At 50.2% G+C, this 19,663-nt stretch overlaps 1 protein-coding gene across 2 annotated transcripts; it reads right to left on the bottom strand.

The window, feature by feature from the left end:
- On the bottom strand, positions 1-19,287 carry CTPS1 (CTP synthase 1; the record flags this gene model as incomplete). 2 transcript variants are annotated; one of them, XM_084274243.1, is made up of 18 exons in its annotated part: positions 1-142; positions 1,611-1,700; positions 3,908-4,052; positions 4,292-4,388; positions 4,469-4,524; positions 5,663-5,759; positions 6,798-6,841; positions 7,607-7,669; positions 8,164-8,258; positions 9,023-9,111; positions 10,972-11,104; positions 12,341-12,492; positions 14,215-14,295; positions 14,543-14,626; positions 16,019-16,135; positions 17,251-17,351; positions 18,123-18,293; positions 19,122-19,287. In XM_084274243.1, the coding sequence occupies 17 exons, from the start codon at positions 19,285-19,287 to the stop codon at positions 1,616-1,618; spliced, it is 1,776 nt and encodes a 591-aa protein (XP_084130369.1). In that variant the 3' UTR covers positions 1-142; positions 1,611-1,615. The 2 variants fall into 2 exon arrangements, with proteins under 2 accessions (XP_084130369.1, XP_084130370.1); XM_084274244.1 differs by lacking the exons at positions 17,251-17,351; positions 19,122-19,287 and having other exon boundaries at positions 18,123-18,288.
- Positions 19,288-19,663: the final 376 nt, after the last annotated feature.

Below are 19,663 nucleotides of genomic sequence, written 5' to 3'. Positions count from 1 at the left end.
GAGGGAAACAAAGGGACAGGGTTTCATAACCAGAATGATAGATCTGTCAGTTAAGAAAGCCCCAAGCTGACAGTGTTCCAGCTATTGCTGTAAGAACGCCTGGAAAGCCTAGTGAAGGCTCTTCTCTTCAGCAAAGACACATCTGGAGAGAGAGAGAGAAAGAAAAGGAGCAGGAATTACTGACAGAAGAGCAACAGGCTGGAATTGCACAGCACACCAGAGCCCAAACACAACACAGGCACCTGACAACACTCCTCAGGGTACCAGTTAGTGCCCCATAAAACCACGGCAGCACTAAGACCAGAGTGTTCCACCCCCCAGCAAGCAGCACCTTCTGGAAGAAAATGTTCAAATAAGATGTAGGGAGTGAGCACTGTAAGGTCTGAACTATCTTCAGGCTCTTCCCAGCCCTGGCACCAGAGGAGAATCTTCAGAACAATGGAGAGATGGGCACCAGCAGGCTGGGCAGGCAGACAGCACACACACCAGCGTCACCTTCCCTACACCTTACCCCAGGGACAGCCTCCACACCATCACCACAGCACCCAGTCACAGCAGGGAGCACAGGGGACACAGTCAGTGAGCCAAAGGGTCAGAGTATCCTCAGGATTAAAAAATGCACAGGGAGGATCCTTCAGCTTCTAGTTTGGTGCTGTACCCAATGTGGAACGACTGGACACTCATGGATCCCAGCTCTCCCCAGCACTACAAAGGCCCAGTCCCACAACCAGGGATGGGGACACATTTCTGGCCCAGGCTGGGAGTAACCCTGCTTCCCCCTCTGCAGTTAACTTGGGGAGTGTCTGTTGTAGGAAGGGAAGGGGGAGGAAGGAAGAGCTGGGCGTCCCTGGTCCCCTGGCATTCAGCACTAACCCCCCCCACTCGCTCCTGACAGCGCAAACGCTGTGTGACCCCTCCAGAGCCACCCCCACATCAGCCAGAGCAGCACCATCCCCACCCACAGCAGGGAGAGCTCGTTTAAGATGAAGTCTCCCTCCTCCTTGGGGGTCTGCACGCCAGGTTTAGTGCCCCCTCCCAGCCTGTGTTAGGTACAGCCTAGTTCTGCATCCCCAGGACATCTGCAGCAGCTGTTACACGGCAGAGCTGGTTCCACACAGGGACTCGCTGTCTCCAGAGGCACAACTGCAGCTTCAGAAACATCACTTGGCAAAGGTGAGTTGGCTCCCCCAGTGCCAGGCCCTCTAAAAGCCCAGTGCCAGGCCTTCTCCCCCAGTGCCAGGCCCTCTAAGCCCAGTTCCAGGCCCTCTAAGCCCAGTGAGCCCCTGCTCAGCTTTGCCTCCACTTTCAGCAGCCAGGGCTGGGTTTGTGCTTTGTTCCTTTATTTGAATTCCATCTCCAACTCCCACCAGCTGTATTGTCACACTTTATTACATGCTGCTAAGGAAATACCCCTCCCCACCTGTGACACACTCACAGGGCAGCGAGTGTGACACAGCCCTCAGCACCACTGGAACACACACGTGGGCACCAGCACTCTCCCTGGTGCACCAGTTCTCTCCCAGCTGATCTGAAACGCTCAGGTGCCAGGAGGGAAGACTGGGCAAGGAGGATTTTCCATAAAGAAAGAGGCTGAGGTCATTAACAGTTACCAGAATCAGTCATGATTTACTGCTGGAAACTTCAGCTCTGTTATCTCCAGGTCAGGGGAGCTGCTCCCACTCCTGTCGCTGTAGGTGTCCCTGCAGGAGTCAGAAGGATTCTGGTTAAGGGAGCACAGGCACTTTACAGACTGAGTTTTGCATCAGCCATTAGCAGGTTTGTAGTAAACTAACTGCTGGCTGGGGTCAGAATGCAGAGCAGACAGGACTCCCAGGGCAGCTGTCCCTCTGGAAACAGGGCAGAGTCACCATCCATTTAAAGCTTTGGGAATTAAAGTGACACATTTCACAGGGCAAAGTTATTCTAAAGGAAGTTCATTAAGTAGGAAATAGGAGACCAGTTCCCCACCCATGAGCAGTTCTAGTTCAGCTGATCACCTCTCAACCATTCAACAGCTTCTCCAGAATCACAAAAATAACTCAGATCAGATGTGTCCCAGTTACACCCCAGGGACAGCTACAGATCAGTCAGGGCTGCTCAGGGCTTTGTCCAGTCACATTCCCAAACTCTCCAAGGATGGGGACTGCACAGCCTCTCTGGGCAACCTGCACCAGCACTGTGCTTGATCCAACAGGGAGAGAGTTTCCTTAGATCCAGTCAGAACTCAGTTGTCAGCCTGTGTCTCATCCTCCTGCCACACACTCCTGTCAAGATCTTGTCTGCATCTTCTGATAACGTTTTTGTAGGTGCTGCAGCTGCTCTCAGCTCCCTGATCACATCTTCCCTTCTCCAGGCTGAACAAGCCCAGCTCCTTTTGCTGCTACTCACTGGGCAAGTACTCCAACCTCCCAGCCTTCTGAGCAGCCCTCCACCAAACTGTCTCCAGTTTCCTGATGTGTTACTTGTACTGGGCAAAGAGAAGGGCACAGGCTACTCCAGATGTGGTGTAACACATGGCAAGCAGAGAGATGTAATCCCTTCTCTCCATCTGCTGGCAGTGCTCTCCCTGAGCTCAGGCTGCTGCCCATCTTCCCTCTGCCACCAGCACAGGCTGCTGGGTCACAGTCAGTTTGCTCTTCACCAGAGCTGCTCCCCAGCTGCACAGTCCCCAGCCTGTGTCACTCCAGGGGTTCCCAGATGCAGGACTCTGTTGTCCTTCTTAAGCTTCTCCAGTTCCTGCTGGCCCAGCAGCAGTGCCGTCCCCCTTGGATTGGGGTCTGCAAACCTCACGAGTGCCACAGTGGGACTGGGGTGAAAGACGGTGAGTTACAGGAGCACAGGGTGAGGGGGAGCCTGGGCTGGGTGCTGGGGTGAGGGGGGGAGCCCAGGCTGGGTGTTTTTAGGTTATACACTGACCACAAACATGACTGCAGTGACCAGAGCCTCTGACAGCAGTGATTACAGCAGCAATTCTCACTTGGGATGCTACAGTACAAACTTCAGCCCCTCTGCTGCGAGGAGCCATTCCAAACTCACATGGGATACCAGGAAACTAAAACATCCCTCAACCCTTGGAAGCACTGAAAGGAGGAATCTTCTCACAGGAACTCTCCAGAGCAGATCATCAGAGCATGACTGACAGCTGTCAGCCATGGGAATTCCATGCTGTGGCTGCATCACAGCTCAGCCCAGACAGGCTGATGCTTTCCTTTCTGCACTGCTTTAGCTTCAAGCATTCAGCACCATTTCTCTTTTGCATTTAGTCTGGGGTTTGTTTAGTGCATGTCAGCACTCCAGCTACAGATGGGAATCTTCTGTTCTCCTCAGGAAGGAGGGAAATGGGTCAGCCCAAAGGGGTATTGATTTGTGGCATATGGCCTGGGCAGAGCTGAGGGCATGGGGGAGCAGCAGAGGGAAGTGAATGCACCATGAAATCTACCCAGAACATCAGCTGCTTTGCAAACTGAGACAAAAGAAAAGCTTAAGTCAGGAAGGGAAAAGGGGGTGGGGGTGGGGGAAGCTGCAACCACAAGCACCCATTCTGTAAAGCAGCAAGGGGAACAAGTTTCTTAATGATCAACCTGTGCCCAGGACCTGTACAAGGAACAGGGGGAAACCCTGTGAGGTCCCTGGGCATCTAAAAGAGCTGCCATGGCTGCAGACTCCTCTGCACCTGACAACACAAGAACACTGTTACTCCCCCTCAGGCTGGGAGCTCCCTGTGAGACAGCTCTAGGGCACCACACTCCCTCTTAAAACACAAGGTTTCAAAGGAGGAGTGGAAGAAGAGGTGCTGCCAATACCCCCGCTCACCCTGCAGTGATGTCCTACCAGGAGGATTCTCTGGTCTCACAGGAAGCAGCAGTGCCCTGTGGAAGGTCTGACTGGTGTCCTTTCCTCAACATACCTGGGTGAGAGCCTGCAGCCCTTCTGCAGGTAATGGGTGAGTCTTCCTGCAGATGCCAAGAGGAGCCCGAAGTATGGGGGAGATGGCTTGATCGGTCTAGAGAGGAACTCGGGGTGATACTGAACCCCAACAAAGAAAGGATGCTCTAAGAGAAAGAAGCACAAAGTGTTAGGGTCAGGTCTCAAGCCTTCCTGATGATGGGAAGAAGTGTCATTTCTGTCCTGCCTTTTGTCCCCACATGGACAGGCATTTCCTTTTCTTTTTTAGCTGTAAGTTTAAGGATGGAACCACTCTGAGAGGCTGGGCTGGTCCCACACCATGCCTGCTCCACTCCCCTCCAAACACTTCCCCTACACCCACAAGTTCATTGTTTAAAGCACTCACCTTCCAACTCAACCACTTCCATTCGCTCTCCCTCCTCATCCTGACCCACAAACTTCAAACCTTGCTCTTCAAAGCACTTCTTCAATTCTGGATTGACCTACAAGACCAGGAGCAAGAAAATCCATCATCTCTCTTATTTGGATGGCACAACACCAACACCAACAGGATCATTCCTACCTCAAACCTGTGTCTGTGTCTCTCTTCCAGGAAATCATGATCTCCATACAGCTTCCCTGCACCAAAAGGAAGACACTTCTCAGAGCAAATGCCAAACAGTTTGCATGATGCCAAGTTTTAACAAGTTCAGATACACAGCTTCCATCAGAACCTGCTGCTTCTCAAGTGAACCAAATTATCCACCCTCAGCAAGTACCCGATGATCCAGAGCTGGGAGGGGTGGCTGACAGGCAGGACACTGCCCTGCCATCCAGAGAGACCTGGACAGGCTGGAGAGCTGGGCAGGGAGAAACCACATGGGGTTCAACAACAGCAAGTGGAGAGTCTGGCACCTGGGAAGGAATAACTGCTGGAATCAGGACAGGCTGGGGGTGACCTGCTGGAGAGGAGCTCTGTGGAGAAGGACCTGGGGGTCCTGGTGGGTGACAGGGTGGCCATGAGCCAGCAGTGTGCCCTGGGGCTGAGAGAGACAAGGGGATCCTGGGGGCATCAGGAGGAGTGTGGCCAGCAGGTCACAGGAGGGGATCCTCCCCCTCTGCTCTGCCCTGGTCAGGCCCCACCTGCAGTGTTGTGTCCAGTTCTGGGCTCCCTGGGATCAAACAGACAGGGATCTCCTGGAGAGAGTCCAGAGGAGGGACAGAGATGATGAAGGGCCTGGAGCATCTCCCCTGTGAGGAAAGGCTGAGTGAGCTGGGGCTGCTCAGCCTGGAGAGAAGAAGACTAAGGGGGGACCTGATTAATGTTTATAAATATCTTAAGGGGGAAATGGGCAGCCCCTTTTCAGTGTCTGTGGGGACAGGACAAGGGGCAGTGGCTTCAAGTTGGAGCACAGGGAGTTCCACACCAACATGGGGAAGAACTTTTCCCCAGTGAGGGTGAGGGAGCCCTGGGACAGGCTGCCCAGGGGGTGTGGAGTCTCCTTCTCTGGAGAGATTCCAGCCCCATCTGGACACCGACCTGTGTGCCCTGTCCTAGGGACCCTGCTTTGGCAGGGGGTTGGACCCCATGGGCTCTGGAGGTCCCTTCCAACCCCTACAGCTCTGGGATTCTATGATCTCCATTTCACTACTGGAACAGAGTCTGCAAAGACCAACCTTTCAGGGATGCTTTAGCTTTTCCATGTCTCCACTCCCCATACACACCACACATGTCAGTCCCAGAAAACGCTTCCAAAAGAGGTAAGAAATTCCTTACTCATGATGGAGTTCTTGGTTTGGAAGAGTGTTCTTCTCTTGCCAAGCCTCATGGTCCCACCCATTTGACCTGGGTTATGTTCTGGCATGTCTATGACCTGCAGAAAGCATTCAGAGAGGGAGATGGGAATGAGGGAGAAGTAACAGTCCCAGGTAGAATCTGAAACATTAAAGTGGGAAAAAACCAACATCCACACAGAAAGCAAGTGAAACACCCCAAGGAGCAGGGGCTTGGTTAGGGGTAACACCACCAACCACCAGATGAGTTAGCTGAGGCCAGCAAAGGCTGTAGAGAACACATCCAAGGGCTGTGAGTATTCAGGAGCATTTGCAGAGGAAATAATCTCACTGCAAGCCTATGTAGATCCCCCACACTCATACTGTGCTATTTACTGACCTCAACCATAAACAAAGCAGCATGTTTCCAGCAACAAACCCCCAAACCACAATCCCTTACACTCTGATAAGTAACTCCAGAAGCTAGGGGGGTTTCTGAACACTTCTGAGTAGCACTTTTGTTGCTACTTTCATTCCATGGGGCTCACCACCATGGCTCCCAACCACCTACTTTTCATGCCCAGAGAGGGGGTGGGTGCCCCATCCCTGGGGGTGTTCAAGGCCAGGTTGGATGGGGCCCTGGGCAACCTTGTGTAGCTCCAGGCCTGGAGGTTGGTGTCCCTGCCTGTGGCAGGGGGTTGGAGCTCTGTGATCCTTGGGGTCCCTTCCAACCCAGACCAGTCTGGGTTTCATTTCTATCAGAAACCAGTCGTGGTGGATGCCCAGAACAGGGCACACAGAGCCTGCTGTCTGAGGAAGGCAGGTCCAGAAGTGTTCCAAGGAATTCATCTCAGCCCATGTTAATTTCTGAGATCATAATTAAGCAGTTGGGCAGTGGAATCTGGATATCACCACATCATTTACTCTTTTTCCCCTGTAATAGGCACTGGAATCTTCTATGAAGCCCCAATGGCCATACAGTTAATTAGGCAGAACCATTTCTTTCCAGACCAGTAAAGGAAGATAACACTTAAAAGCCACAAGATGTATTAACCCAAGCTGTTAATTGCACCAAGAGGTATCTGCAGAGAAGTCTACAAGCAAGTAAGGACACTACAAGCAAATCACCACGAACTCACCACTGGATGAGCAGTTTTGGGGTCAAATTCTGTCGAGTTGGCATCTGCAATGTGAAGTTCATCAGTTAGAAACACAATGTCCCTCAGACCATGAGGTGCATTTACAGGACCTCCCCAGGTAAAGCTGCATCTCATCCCCAGGCCTGTGGCACACAGCAACCTGGAGTGTGCTGGGCCACTCACCAGCACCGAGCTGCCAGCTCAGCCCCACAGAGGTTGGGATCCCAGAATGGCCAGTACAGTTCCATCAGTGCTGAAAGCACAGGGTCACTCAGGAAAAGCACATAACCATCAGCCTGGAGTATTTTAAAAACAGCCAAGGAGGGGGAAGGGAGCACTCAGAATCCTGCTTTCCCCTGCTTTCACTACTAGTGAGACTTGGAATCAGGCTGAGAAACTACATCTAGCACTCTGTACAGCCCAGAAAGCAATTCACTCACTGAAATAGGTGCAAGTGCCTCATCCACTGAATGGCATTTTGGTCTCTGTTTCCCCTGGCTATAATGGGATTTTAGGATGCCCAGCACACACAGGCACAACTTTGTTTAGGTATTTTATTCAGGAGCTGAACAATAGGAAGCCTTCTGTCATTACAAGCATGCCTTACTCCATTGATTCTTATTTAAGTGGGGTAAGGAAATTGCTCTTCTTCCTTTCTCCCTAGCAAAGGAGATGGGGAATTCTCATTTTAAAAAATTAGATATACTTATCAATGAAAAATTAAAAATGACAATTATTTTTAAAGTCACAGGTATTACTCAAGCAATCAAAGAGATCCCCAAACCCCAGGAAAGGTTCTGTGCAGTTACCTTGCCAACCAAGAACACTGCGTGCGAACTCCACAACTGCCAGCTGCATTCCCAAACAAACCCCTGCAGGAAGCAAGGCAGAACACAGAGCAAGTCAGGACAAGGACCTCTGAGCACTGCAGAGCACACACACCTTCACAGAGCAGTCCCCAGCCAGAGGGAGCCCTGGATGAGCCAGACCTCTGACCTGGATTTTGGGGTCTGTTCACTCTGTACCAAGTAATTCCGAAGGGCTGTACACCCCACCCTTCCTGCTCTGCTCACACATTCCAGTCTCTCACCACATCCATTCTGTTTAAATGCCTTTCTTTGGGCCAAGACCACCACAGCCTCCTCTGAGGCTTCCCTCAGGACTCCTGACCCCTCATTACAGAGATTACATGCCATCCCAGCTCAGCCAGCACTGGCCAGTTCAGAGCCAGCTACAGATGTCAAGCCCAGCACAGATCACTGCCTTCCTCAGCCTATTATCTTCAAAGGGTCCTGCAGACCACTTAGGCTACTGTTCCACCTCCTCCTTTTCCTTATTTCTTCTTCTGGATGAAGATGTTTCTCACCTAAGAAGGGTTTTTTCTGTTTTCTTGCCCAGGAAATGGCTTGGATTTTGCCTTCTGTCCCTCGAACACCAAATCCACCAGGAACCAGCACTCCACTGTGTAAGGATGAGAAGATTCCATTGACATGGGGCTCACCAGCGTGGTTCCCAGCCATGCACCACCCCACACCCATCAAACCTTGAACTTGCAAGACCTCAGTCCTGACAAGGGGTTTAAAGTGCCCTACATGGCAAGGCCTGTCTGCAGCAGAGTTCCCACACACCATCACATGAGCCATCACATGAAGTGTCACAGCATTTTCAGGGAAACATTTCACAAATGCCCATTTTCCCTTATTAATGTTTATAAATATCTGAAGTATGGGATGCAGGGGGAAATGGGCAGCCCCTTTTCAGTGTCTGTGGGGACAGGACAAGGGGCAATGGCTGCAAGTTGGAGCACAGGGAGTTCCACACCAACATGGGGAAGAACTTTTCCCCAGTGAGGGTGAGGGAGCCCTGGGACAGGCTGCCCAGGGGGTGTGGAGTCTCCTTCTCTGGAGAGATTCCAGCCCCATCTGGACACCAACCTGTGCTCCCTGTCCTAGGGACCCTGCTTTGGCAGGGGGTTGGACCCCATGGGCTCTGGAGGTCCCTTCCAACCCCTGTGATTCTGTGACTCTCTGATCTGCCTGATCACCTCCCCTGCTGCTGCCTCTCACAAGCTCCCTCACTTATTTAACAGTTCTCCATTTTCCATCATATCCTGAATGTCACTGAGAGGCCAGTGGGGTGATGTCAGAGGGTGCTGGGACAGTGCCCAAGAGCTCAGTCTCCAGTGAGGCTCCCAGGTTCAGATCACTCCAACAAGAGTTCCTTACTCAGCCCCACAGAGCTTCTGCCACGCTTCATGGTACCGCACAGGCTCCTCCTGCAGAGTATCTGGCTCCAAGTCAGCAGAGTCAATATACTGGGAAGAAATTCAAAAAGAGGACAATAAGATACTGCCACAGAAGCATAAACAGAGGGTCTCCTTAATTCTCATTAAATTAAGATATCAGCATTCATCCTGGAGAGCTCTGGATTTGTTTCCTACAGGACACATGCTTATGGTTTTTCAGGGCTGATTTCCTGTCTGCTACTCAACTCAACTGGTTTCCAGCACCATCATACTGCTGATGCACCAACAGAAGCTGTGGGGTTTGTATCTGCCCTTCCCTGCAGCTCTGCTGACATGCAGCTGAGCCCCAGACTCATTCCAGGTGAAGTCTTACAGAGCACAGTGAGCTCAGAACACACACAGAACACAAGGGAATCACTATCTCATCAAACATACAGCAATTAATCTCCAAGGGAGACTGGAGAATAAACAGGACATGGGGAAGCACAGGCTGCTGGAATTAAAGTATCTTATAAGCAGTGTTTCATAGGGAAAAACCTGCAAATTTTCCAGTCTCTTATCTCCATTGTTTCTGTATCTCCAAACATCTCCATGTCCTTGCAGTCTGCTTACCCTTCTGAACAACCTTTTAGTCTTTCCTTTGTTCTCTTTTCTTTAGCTTGGCATTCTGCTAAACAACTCCTGAACCCAGTGCAAGACCTCCAGGCACAAGACTCTCAGACACCCTTCCCCTTCTGACCCATACAGACAGAGCTGTGTCAGGAACAGCCCACAGACCCAAGCACAGGGTTTACCCTTCACCACTCTTACTTGGTTTCCTTCTTTTCTCCTCTACTGATTGTGCAAGTTGGAAGGTAACTCAAATGCAGAACAATGCAAGCACCTATTTCCATGACTCACCAGCATCATGAAACCTCTGGGCATTTAAAAATTATATTTAAAGTACAATTTCTGACAACATCTATGTATTTCACCTCTTCAGAGCATCTAGCTAGAACCAAGACACTTAAAAGCACCTAGGCAGCCAAACCAGCATTAAAACCTGAATAAAGTCTGAGGCAGAAGCACCAGAAAACCAAGAAAAACAGCAACAATGCTAAAAAAAAAGGATCACTTTCACAGCATCACAAGGTTGGAAAAGACCTTTAAGGATCATCAAGTCCAACCATTCCCATCCTAAGCTAAACCAGATCCCTGAGCACCTCATCTCCCCTCTGTTAAACACACCCTGGGGGTGACTCAGCCCCTCCCTGGGCAGCCTGTGCCACAGCCCAACAACTCTGCCAGGGAAGAACTTTCCCCTCCCATCTGCTCTGCCCCTGCCCTGGCACAGCTTGAGCCCATTGCCCCTTGTCCCATCTCCTGTCCCCTGGCTGGAGACCATCGCCCACCTCTCTGCACCCTCCTGGCAGGGCAGGGGAGGTGGGGAGAAGGTCTCCCCTCAGCCTCCTCTTCTCCAGGCTCAACACCCCCAGCTCCCTCAGCTGCTCCTCAGAGGATTTGCCCTCCAGCCCCTTCCCCAGCCTGGTTGCCCTTCTCTGGACTCGCTCCAGGAGCCCCATGTCCTTCTGATGCTGAGAAGCCCACTGTCAGAGAAACCAAGGCAAACAATCCCCTGCTCAGACACATCTACCACCCTACCAGAGTTCAGCGTGCAACACCCAGCACTGCAGAGCTCCCATCAACCATACAGACACCTTGTACACCTCACAGGATGAAAGACTCCTTTGCTTTGAAGCTGTTTTACACCCCACAACAGGTTTTTTGATGCTATAATCTAAGGACAAATTCAGTTTACTGGCTGAGTCAACTCTCCCTTACTGTCTTTGGGTTTGTGAAAAGCTTAATTAAGATGGACAGCACTGTGGGTGGAAGGAGTACAGAGGGGAGGGCAGAAGTTTTACACACACACCCCCCCACCACTCCTACCTTAATGTCAAGCTTGTGGTTAATTGCCAGTGCAGAATGCTCCAGTGCCTTAATGACAGATGCATAGGAATCTGAGAATTTGGTGTATTTGCCAACAAGGGCAATGGAACATGTCTCCAGGAGACGGTCATACCTGAACACAACCAAACACAGGGGTTACTTCCTCACTAACAGGGAACAGGGACAAGAATTGGTGCTATTCAGCTTTTCAAGGAATATAAACAGTTGGGTTCTTGAAAGGCCATCCAACTAGAGAGAGCATGACTTTGAAAAAGGTGACCCTTCTGTAACAATTATGACTTAGAAACATGGAAACAAGAACAGAAGAGGGGAGGGGGAAAAGAAAAAACAGTGGCAGAGAAAACCAGCTGCATAAAGCCCCAGATAAACCAACTCATCCCTCCTTATGCTGAAAAGCCATTTTGAATAGATCCAAACTGTCTTTTCAGGAAGTTGTATTGGATTCAAAGTCTGCAGTAAACTGTTAGGAGACAGGTTCAAAGCACAGCTCTGCATATGTTTGTACTGCACAGCATCTTCCCACGCTGGATCTGAGTTCACTTCAGCAGCCAGGAATACAGAAAGGACATCTAGAGTCCCCAGCATCTGGCAGCCAGGGATTTATGTGACATTCCTGGCCCCAGCTGGGAGATTGTTTAATGTTTATGTCAGAATTGCTGAACACCTTCACCCAGGCTGGGTACTGAGGGCTTTCCCTGTCAGAAGAAAATGTTCTTGGCAGTGGTGGCTTGTGTCATGCATACAAAGGGAAAGATTTAGATCTTGAAATTAATTTCTTATATGGATAAAACATCTCTGAGGTTTCAGAAAGGGCCCGAATGTCAACTGAAAAGATTCAGTTGACTATTTCCCCACAAGCATGCAGTCTATTTCCTGCACAAACCCCCTCCCCAGTCCCAGGAGTCTCAGACAGAACAGTTACAGAACAAATGTTTCACTTGCTTGCAAGCATATTCAAGAGATACATTTTTATTGATGCTCCTGGTGACTCCCACATATCCCTACAAAAGGCTTTTAACACTTGGGAACATCACTGGGGTGTCTGTATGAAAAGGGAGGGCAGAGCTCTCCACCTTTTCATTACTTTACACTGGTTTTGGCATGGACACCACACTACCAACACAGCATAAGAAGCTCAGTAATGTTATCTTACAGGCTTCTCATGTTAGAATATTCTTTTTCCAACAGTTAAATGCATTTTTGTAGGGAAAAATAAAAGGAAAAAAGAACTGGCTGCATGAGAACACTGGAGGAAGATGAAGTGACACTCCTCACCTAATAACCAGCAACCAAGAAGAGAAACTAACCTGGAGTCTGAATTCAAACTAAGCCCAGAGGAGGAGCTCACCTGTCTGCCATTTCCTTCCACTTCATGAGCATCCTCCTGGGCTGCCTCTCGATGGGAAGGTCCAGCCTGTGTCGGAAGTAGTCCACAACCCCCTGCTCCTCTAACAACAGAGGAACCCGGTAGATGGAAGAGACATCATGAACACAGATGACCTGTCCAGAACACATGAATGCCATTACAACAGAGCAAAGTGCCTGAGCAGATCCTGTTAGGCAGTTACTCAGAGAGCTGCCACCTCCACCAGACAGCCTCATGACCACCTGAACTTCCAGGTAATAACATCTCCTGGATAACATAACAACATGGGAATAGCTTAGTACTACTTTCCACATCCCTGAAAAGGTCATCCATCACCACTTCCCAGGAGTTAATGCTCAATGGGATCCTTGGGAAGGGCCAGAGCATGACAAGCAGGAAGAATGAGCAGTAAGAAAGTCAGCGGCTACACAAGCTACACGAGCGCACAGCAAAGGTCAAAGGACACTGCCAAGAGCCTCTGAGACACAGCCTTCCTGGGAATCCTAACTGAAACCAGGCAAGCTGCCCACAGGCCCAGCTTCCCTGATTCCCACTACTGCCCTTCCCAACCAGGGCTCTTCACCCTGTTTGATTACAGCCCAGGGAAATCTGTGATCTCAGTACAGCCAGGGATTTTACAGGGCATCTGTCATCAAAGTTCAATCCTAACGACTGTAAGCAAAGAATTCCCAGGTCAGTCAGGAATATGTACAGCAAAGGTTCTAGTTCACTGAAATGGGCTTCCCCAGAACAGGAAAGCTGGCTCAGGACAACTGTCACCTGTCCATCAGGAATGGCAGTGTATTTGAAGGATCAAAAATACACTGGCACAACTATTTTTAAATCCTCATTTCTCCTGACCCCAATGAAAGCTGAGTCCAACACTGCACGAGTAAACATCCCCCCTCAAGATGCAAATTTTACTCCTTTATAGCCACCAGCATTTACTTCTCAATTCAAGTGCAACTGCAGCCAAAGTAACACTGTGTAAAACAGCACTGAACCTCCTAGAAAGAAGCTCTGACAAGAGCCAAGGTACTTTCAATTCCTGACCAACAAGAGGCAGATAGCAGAATGCTGACACATTGATGTTATTGGTGGCTAATTCCAAATCAGTACTGCAAGACACAGGCTGATCTGGGTGTACAGGAGGTTATAAAGATGACTTGACAGAACCTGGAGCTGTGAGATGATACTCAACCTTTCACAGATTTAAGCCCCAGCCAGATGAGGAAGTGGGAATACTCCCTGTTCCAAGGTTTACCTCAGGCTATACCATGCAGAGCTGCCTCAGCATAAAGAGAATCATGCTAACCAGGGATTTTTGTGTATCACCTGACATTCAAGTGAAGCAATCTTGCTCTCAAACACCACTTCAACCTCCCTGAGCAATCTCTCCTCATGCAATGTTGGGCAGAAGAATAATACTGTGAGAAGAGCAGGGTATGAAATGAAATGCACTCATGTAGCCTTTAAAGGTGATTTGGGAACAACTACTCTTTGGCCTCTAATAATGAAAAAAAAAAATCTCATTCTTCCATATTCACAGAAAGAATGGGGAAGGACAGCTGAGGTCAAACCAGCTATTCCAAAAATACCTTGGATTCCATAGAATTCTCTAAGTCTGTGCTAACTACTTTGTAAGAAAGGCTGTGTGCTGGCATTAAAAAGAGAGGCTTTTTGCAATGGTTACATGTGTGAGGAATGTAGGAAAGACAAAGCAGCACATGAATTATGCAGCTAACAAAGACACAGCCAGAACAGAGAAATGCTATGCTCAGGTAAAGCTCTGCTCAGCAGCTGACAAAGAGCTAGAGTATTTATTGTGAGGAGGTGCAGACAGCAATCTTTATTACCTGCTCTGGTTCAACATGACAGAACATGGAAATCTTCTCTTTTACTGAGGTATCCAATGGTGTGGAGCACCTGCAAACAATCTAACAGAACAGCAACATCAAGGGTGTGAAGCAGAACAGAAGTACCCAGACATTTATATAACAAACCTTGGAAAGAGCTGTCTGTCTGCAGTCTGTGAGTTGGGAAAAAAAAAAACCCCAAGCTCCTTTTACTTGGAACTGCCAATATACATGAGCTTTCTCTCAACCTAAGCATTATTTAGAGTAGGATGTTGGTGAAACATGCCAGTACTGCATCTTCAAATCCAAAGCCACATAGCAAGCTTACCAGATCTGGTGAGAGCCCAAGACCTCTGAGTTCACGAACACTGTTTTGGGTGGGTTTAGTCTTCTGCTCTCCTGTAGAGCTTGGCTGGTCAGAGAAGAGCAGAATTTGGTATATCAAATGATGATGACACGTAGCAATGATTCATCAAGCTAATTGGGACTCTCCACCCCATTCCTCTTGTAAAAACTTTGACCCAGTTCTCAGACAATTCACATGAACTTCACAAACCCCTGTGCACTATCAATTTCATCTCTGAGAGTGAAAGCAACTGGCAGAAACCAGAGTTCAAGAATGTACAGTAAGTAGGTGTGCATTTCAGTGAGGGAAGGAGAGAGCAGAGTTCCAAAGGTTTTCATCCACTGCTCCCTCCAAATACCTAATACTCTATACTCTAATAATTTTTTTCTCCATAAAATCACCTGCCCTGGAAAGAAAGAGAGAGAAGAACAAATACTGATCTACACCCCAGTAACTATTGAGTTGCTCTGTCAAATCCAGCTCTGAGACAAGGATCTCTCATGCTCTCTAGTACAGTTAACATAACCATGGAAGAATTTTTTTCAGCAGTGACTCCTGCAGTAAAGACTTTTTTGTTTGGTTAAGACTGTAACAGAGCAGCAATACAGACATGAGGCATTATATGGCAGAAAACCCCTTCATATGCTTTTGACATTAACAGGAGTTCACCCCATCTCCTTGGTGCATAAGTTCCTTTTCTCTGAGATTCTTAATTAACTGATCCCTATCACAGCACTGCTTCAGAACACCTTTTCTTGGTTGAATCTCTGAACAAGGGCAACTGCCACTCATTGCTCTGGCTTACAGAGCAGTCAGAGTCTATGAAATGATTGTTAAACATCAACACACACATTAAAAATACTGTCTGGGGAAAAAAAACCCAGCTTATGTTTCAAAACAGTCTTATGTTTTGACATTACAAAGGGAACCCAACCTATTTCATGAACTACAGCTAATGTAAGCCTTGGGAAAAAGAAACTAAGAAACCACACAGCAAGAGAAGTATTAAACTGCTCCAGGAAGAGTTTGGAATGGGATCTTGTTAATGAGTCCAAATGGCTGTGAAATCTGGCTATGACACTGCATTTTATAGTAGCTTTGCAGAAATGAAAGGCTATGCAAATGAAGGGAAACTGAAAGTTTTCAGCCCTAGAAAGCAAGTTTACCTGCATCACCTAGGAGAGAATTCCAGACAGGAAGACTGCAGTGAGATGCAAAACTGCATTTGCTGCAAACCCTGACTATTTATTACACATTTATACACTGTGAGAAGTTCCTGTTTATTTCAAGAACTTCTTTTTTTACATAAATAACCACATTTTCCCTGCATTTGTTCCACAAGTTTTGCTATACAGAAAAATAACAGATCCTACAGATGCAGCATTTCAGAAACACGTATTTAGAGAGCAAGTTTTGGACTGGGGAAGCACAACCACCAGAACATTTTAAGTCCCTTACCTGGGGAACTAGACTGACATGGATATTACAGAAATTCTCTCTTTTGGCTTTGAACTGGAACTGGCGGAAGGCTTCGATGAAAGGCATGCTCTCAATGTCACCTACTGTCCCTCCAAGCTGAAAAAGATATTTAGGATTGAAGTTAGGACAAAACCATCATACTAAAACATAGATAAAAGGACACTAAACCTTCTCCCCAGCCTTCCCCTCTGGCTCCCAAAGAGTGTCAACACAAAGGTGAAAAGCATCAGGACGTCCCAGTCGTAGGAAGTACTCCCACAGCCTCTCATCTGCATCAACTGTCATTTTACCTTTGTGTTTCATCAGAAAGCCCCAAGAAAACCTTCTCATGAGGACAGCACTTCTCCAGGGGCATTAGTTTTACCACTGTTCTCTCCTCAGGGAAATGCCTTGGATGTTAATATTATTCCCTATGGACATTGGGTGGCACCGAGCAGCAGAGTATCTGTTCAGCTTTAGTAACTACACAGGGTGGTTTCAGACCCATGCAGGAGCAGAGGCAAGGCTCTGTGGAGCACTGACAGCCTCCCATGTGCTGCCAGGTTGTGCCTCCAAGGTACTTGAGGATCCAGGGCTAGGAATCTTGGAACAGAAAGTAGCACACAGGCTGCAGGGAGAGCCCAAAGTCACAGTGACCTGGGCAGGCTGGCTCTCTCCTCTGTTAGGATATCCTGCCAGCCACCTCAAGTGTTTGCCCTGCTCTGAGTCCTCTGACAGCCCCACCACCCCATACAGTGCATGGGAAACTGAATGGGGTCTGTCACCAGTAACTTGTGCCATTCAGTCTGCCAGGTCTATGCTTGATCTGGTCACACCAAGGCTCCTTTCACTGCTAAGGAAGAAAGACAACTGCACTTGGACCATGATTTACCTACCACCCCTCCACCCACCAAGGAAGGAAAGGGCACAGCACGATTAACTCAGACTTCAGTATATACTGACAAGACCTAAAATTCATTCTGTAGAGAGATTCACAACACACTGAGAGCAAAGCATTTCAAAAATGTGACTCTCCAAGAGCTGCACCTTCCTCTGTGTGGATTCAGACACAGAGCATTCAAAAGACAGACTGAGAGGGAGATTTTTAGTTCAACAACATGCAAAGCTGAACATTACTGTCAAATAAAGATTACAATGCAGAACATGCACACAGTTCAGGTTACTATACAAGAAGCAGAACTATTTTTCTTTTTCCTCTGAGAGCTACAAACCTCAATCACACAAACTTGGGGTTCAATGCCATCTTCATCTACAGGAATCCGTGCCTGCCTCATCACCCATTCCTGTATAGCATCTGTGATGTGGGGAACAACTGAAAAAGAAACCCAGGCAAGGGTTAAAGCCACAACCCCTGCAGTTTTCTCCTTCTAACTACAGAGTAAAGGACTGAAACTAAGTAGCCAGTGCTTCCAGTCTCACTTCAGCAGGGATGTGTATCTCTACAGATGTATGCATTTTTGATGTGATTGTTCTTGGCTGTGTTTTTCAAGAGAAGTGCCTTGGCAGGAAACGTAACCCTGCCTCCATTTAAACACACGTAAGCAACAATTCCTTTAAGCTGTAAGATCCAAGAACAGTTCTTTGCTTAGGCAGAGAGAGTTACTCTGGTTTAAGCTGTTTTTACAAGTCCTTATCCAAACCAGCTGTGGAAGATGCTTAAAAAGGGAAGGGGCTGATCTCATCCTCAAAGATACTTTGGGTTTTTGAATTACATGACAATTATCAAAAGCAAAAAAAGCAATAACCCTTTCAACCAGCTAAAAAATAATCCACAGATGGGTTAGTCTGAGGGCTGTTTGCATTCAGCATTGGCTACGTTAGACAGCTGGACTCAAGTCCAGAATTCAATCCCAGTACCAGCCAGGTTATTGCTGAGCAGTGGAGAGCTTCAAGGAGCTTACAGGCAGCCTGATTCAGTACATGCAGCACTGCTGAGTCCTCCACCCCTCCTTTTACAAATACAAAAGCCATCACAAGAACAGTGTGTAACAAAGATCTAAGTTAGGATGAAGTGCAAGAGCATCCAGCCAGGACAGACAGACTGGCTGTGTCTCTAAGGATGGGGAATGAAGCGTCACATCACCTTGGACAGTTTTGCCCAGATAGTCTCCCTTCCTCTCCTTGTTGATGACATACTGGTAGATCTTCCCAGTAGTCAGGTTGTTGTCCTTGGTGAGTCGGATATCAAGGAAGCGCTCGTAGTTACCAAGGTCCAGGTCCACTTCCCCTCCATCATCCAGCACAAACACCTCCCCTGCAGCACACAGAAGGCACAGACATCACACCGCCTGCATCAGCAATTTCCCTGCGGCAGCTGGAGGAACTCAACGCACGGGGACACCGACAGCAGCTCCAGGAGCGGCTAATGACACTAAAAGCCTCGTACCACACAGAGGGGCCTGCACTGAGGACACAACCCCAGGCACCACAAAAGAACAGAGCTCCCCTCTGCGCCTGCTGATGGCTCATCGCCCACCAGCGGCCCCACTGCCCCAGCAGCGGCCCCACAGCCCCCATTGCCCCACTAGCGGCCCCACCGCCCCCACCACCCCACTAGCGGCCCCACAGCCCCCACCACCCCACCAGCGGCCCCACAGCCCACACCAGTGGCCCCACAGCCCCCACTGCCCCACCAGACGGCCCCACCGCCCCACCAGCCAGCCCCACAGCCCCCACCGCCCCACCAGCCACCCCACCAGCCACCCCACCGTCCCCACCGCCCCACCAGCCGGTCCCACCGTCCCACCAGCCAACCCACCAGCCACCCCACCGCCCCACCAGCCGGTCCCACCACCCCATCAGCCACCCCACCGTCCCACCAGCCATCCCACCGCCCCCACTGCCCCACCAGCCGCCCCACCGCCTCACCAGCCACCCCATTGCCCCACCAGTCACCCCATTGCCCCACCAGCCGCCCCCACCGCCCCACCAGCCGTCCCCACCGCCCCACCAGCCGTCCCCAGACCGCCGGTCCCGCCAGCCGGCCTCAGCCCACAGAGCAGCGGGTCCCGGCCGGGCAGAACCAACCCCCGGGTCCCGCCCGAAGCGCCCGCCGACAGCCCGGCCCCGCGGCGCCGCTCACCGTGCTCGTACGGGGAGAAGGTGCCAGCGTCGATGTTGATGTAGGGGTCGATCTTGATGGAGGTGACATGCAGCCCGCAGGACTTGAGGATGGTGCCGATGCTGCTGGCGATGATGCCCTTGCCGATGCCTGAGATCACCCCGCCCGTGACCAGGATGTACTTCATCTGCCTCGCTGCCTGACACCGACACCGCCGCCTCAGCGAGGGCTCTGCCCCGGGCGAGCTGGCACAGACCCGCTGCCTGGAGGAGCCCCGCCGCTCCTGTCAGCGACACCCCCCCCCCCCCCCCGCCGCCGCCGCCATCCCGCCCCTCAGCGAGGCCCGTTCCGCTCCCCCCCACCGCGACACAAATTCCCGCCGCAGGCAGGGCCCCCCCCCCTTCTCCCTCCGCGTGGTCCCGCCCGCTTCCCACCCCCACCCCCCCCCCCCGACCCTCCCCGCGCCTCCCCACATGGTCTCGCCCGCCGCTCACCTGTGCCCGCCGGAGCCCCGGGGCGGCGCGCGCGGTGGGGGGGGTGGAGGGGGGGTGCGTGGCAGGCGG

Source organism: Gallinula chloropus, assembly GCF_964237585.1.
Source record: "Gallinula chloropus genome assembly, chromosome: 22".
Lineage (NCBI taxonomy): Eukaryota > Metazoa > Chordata > Aves > Gruiformes > Rallidae > Gallinula > Gallinula chloropus.
This window is presented reverse-complemented; position numbering and strand designations above follow the sequence as displayed.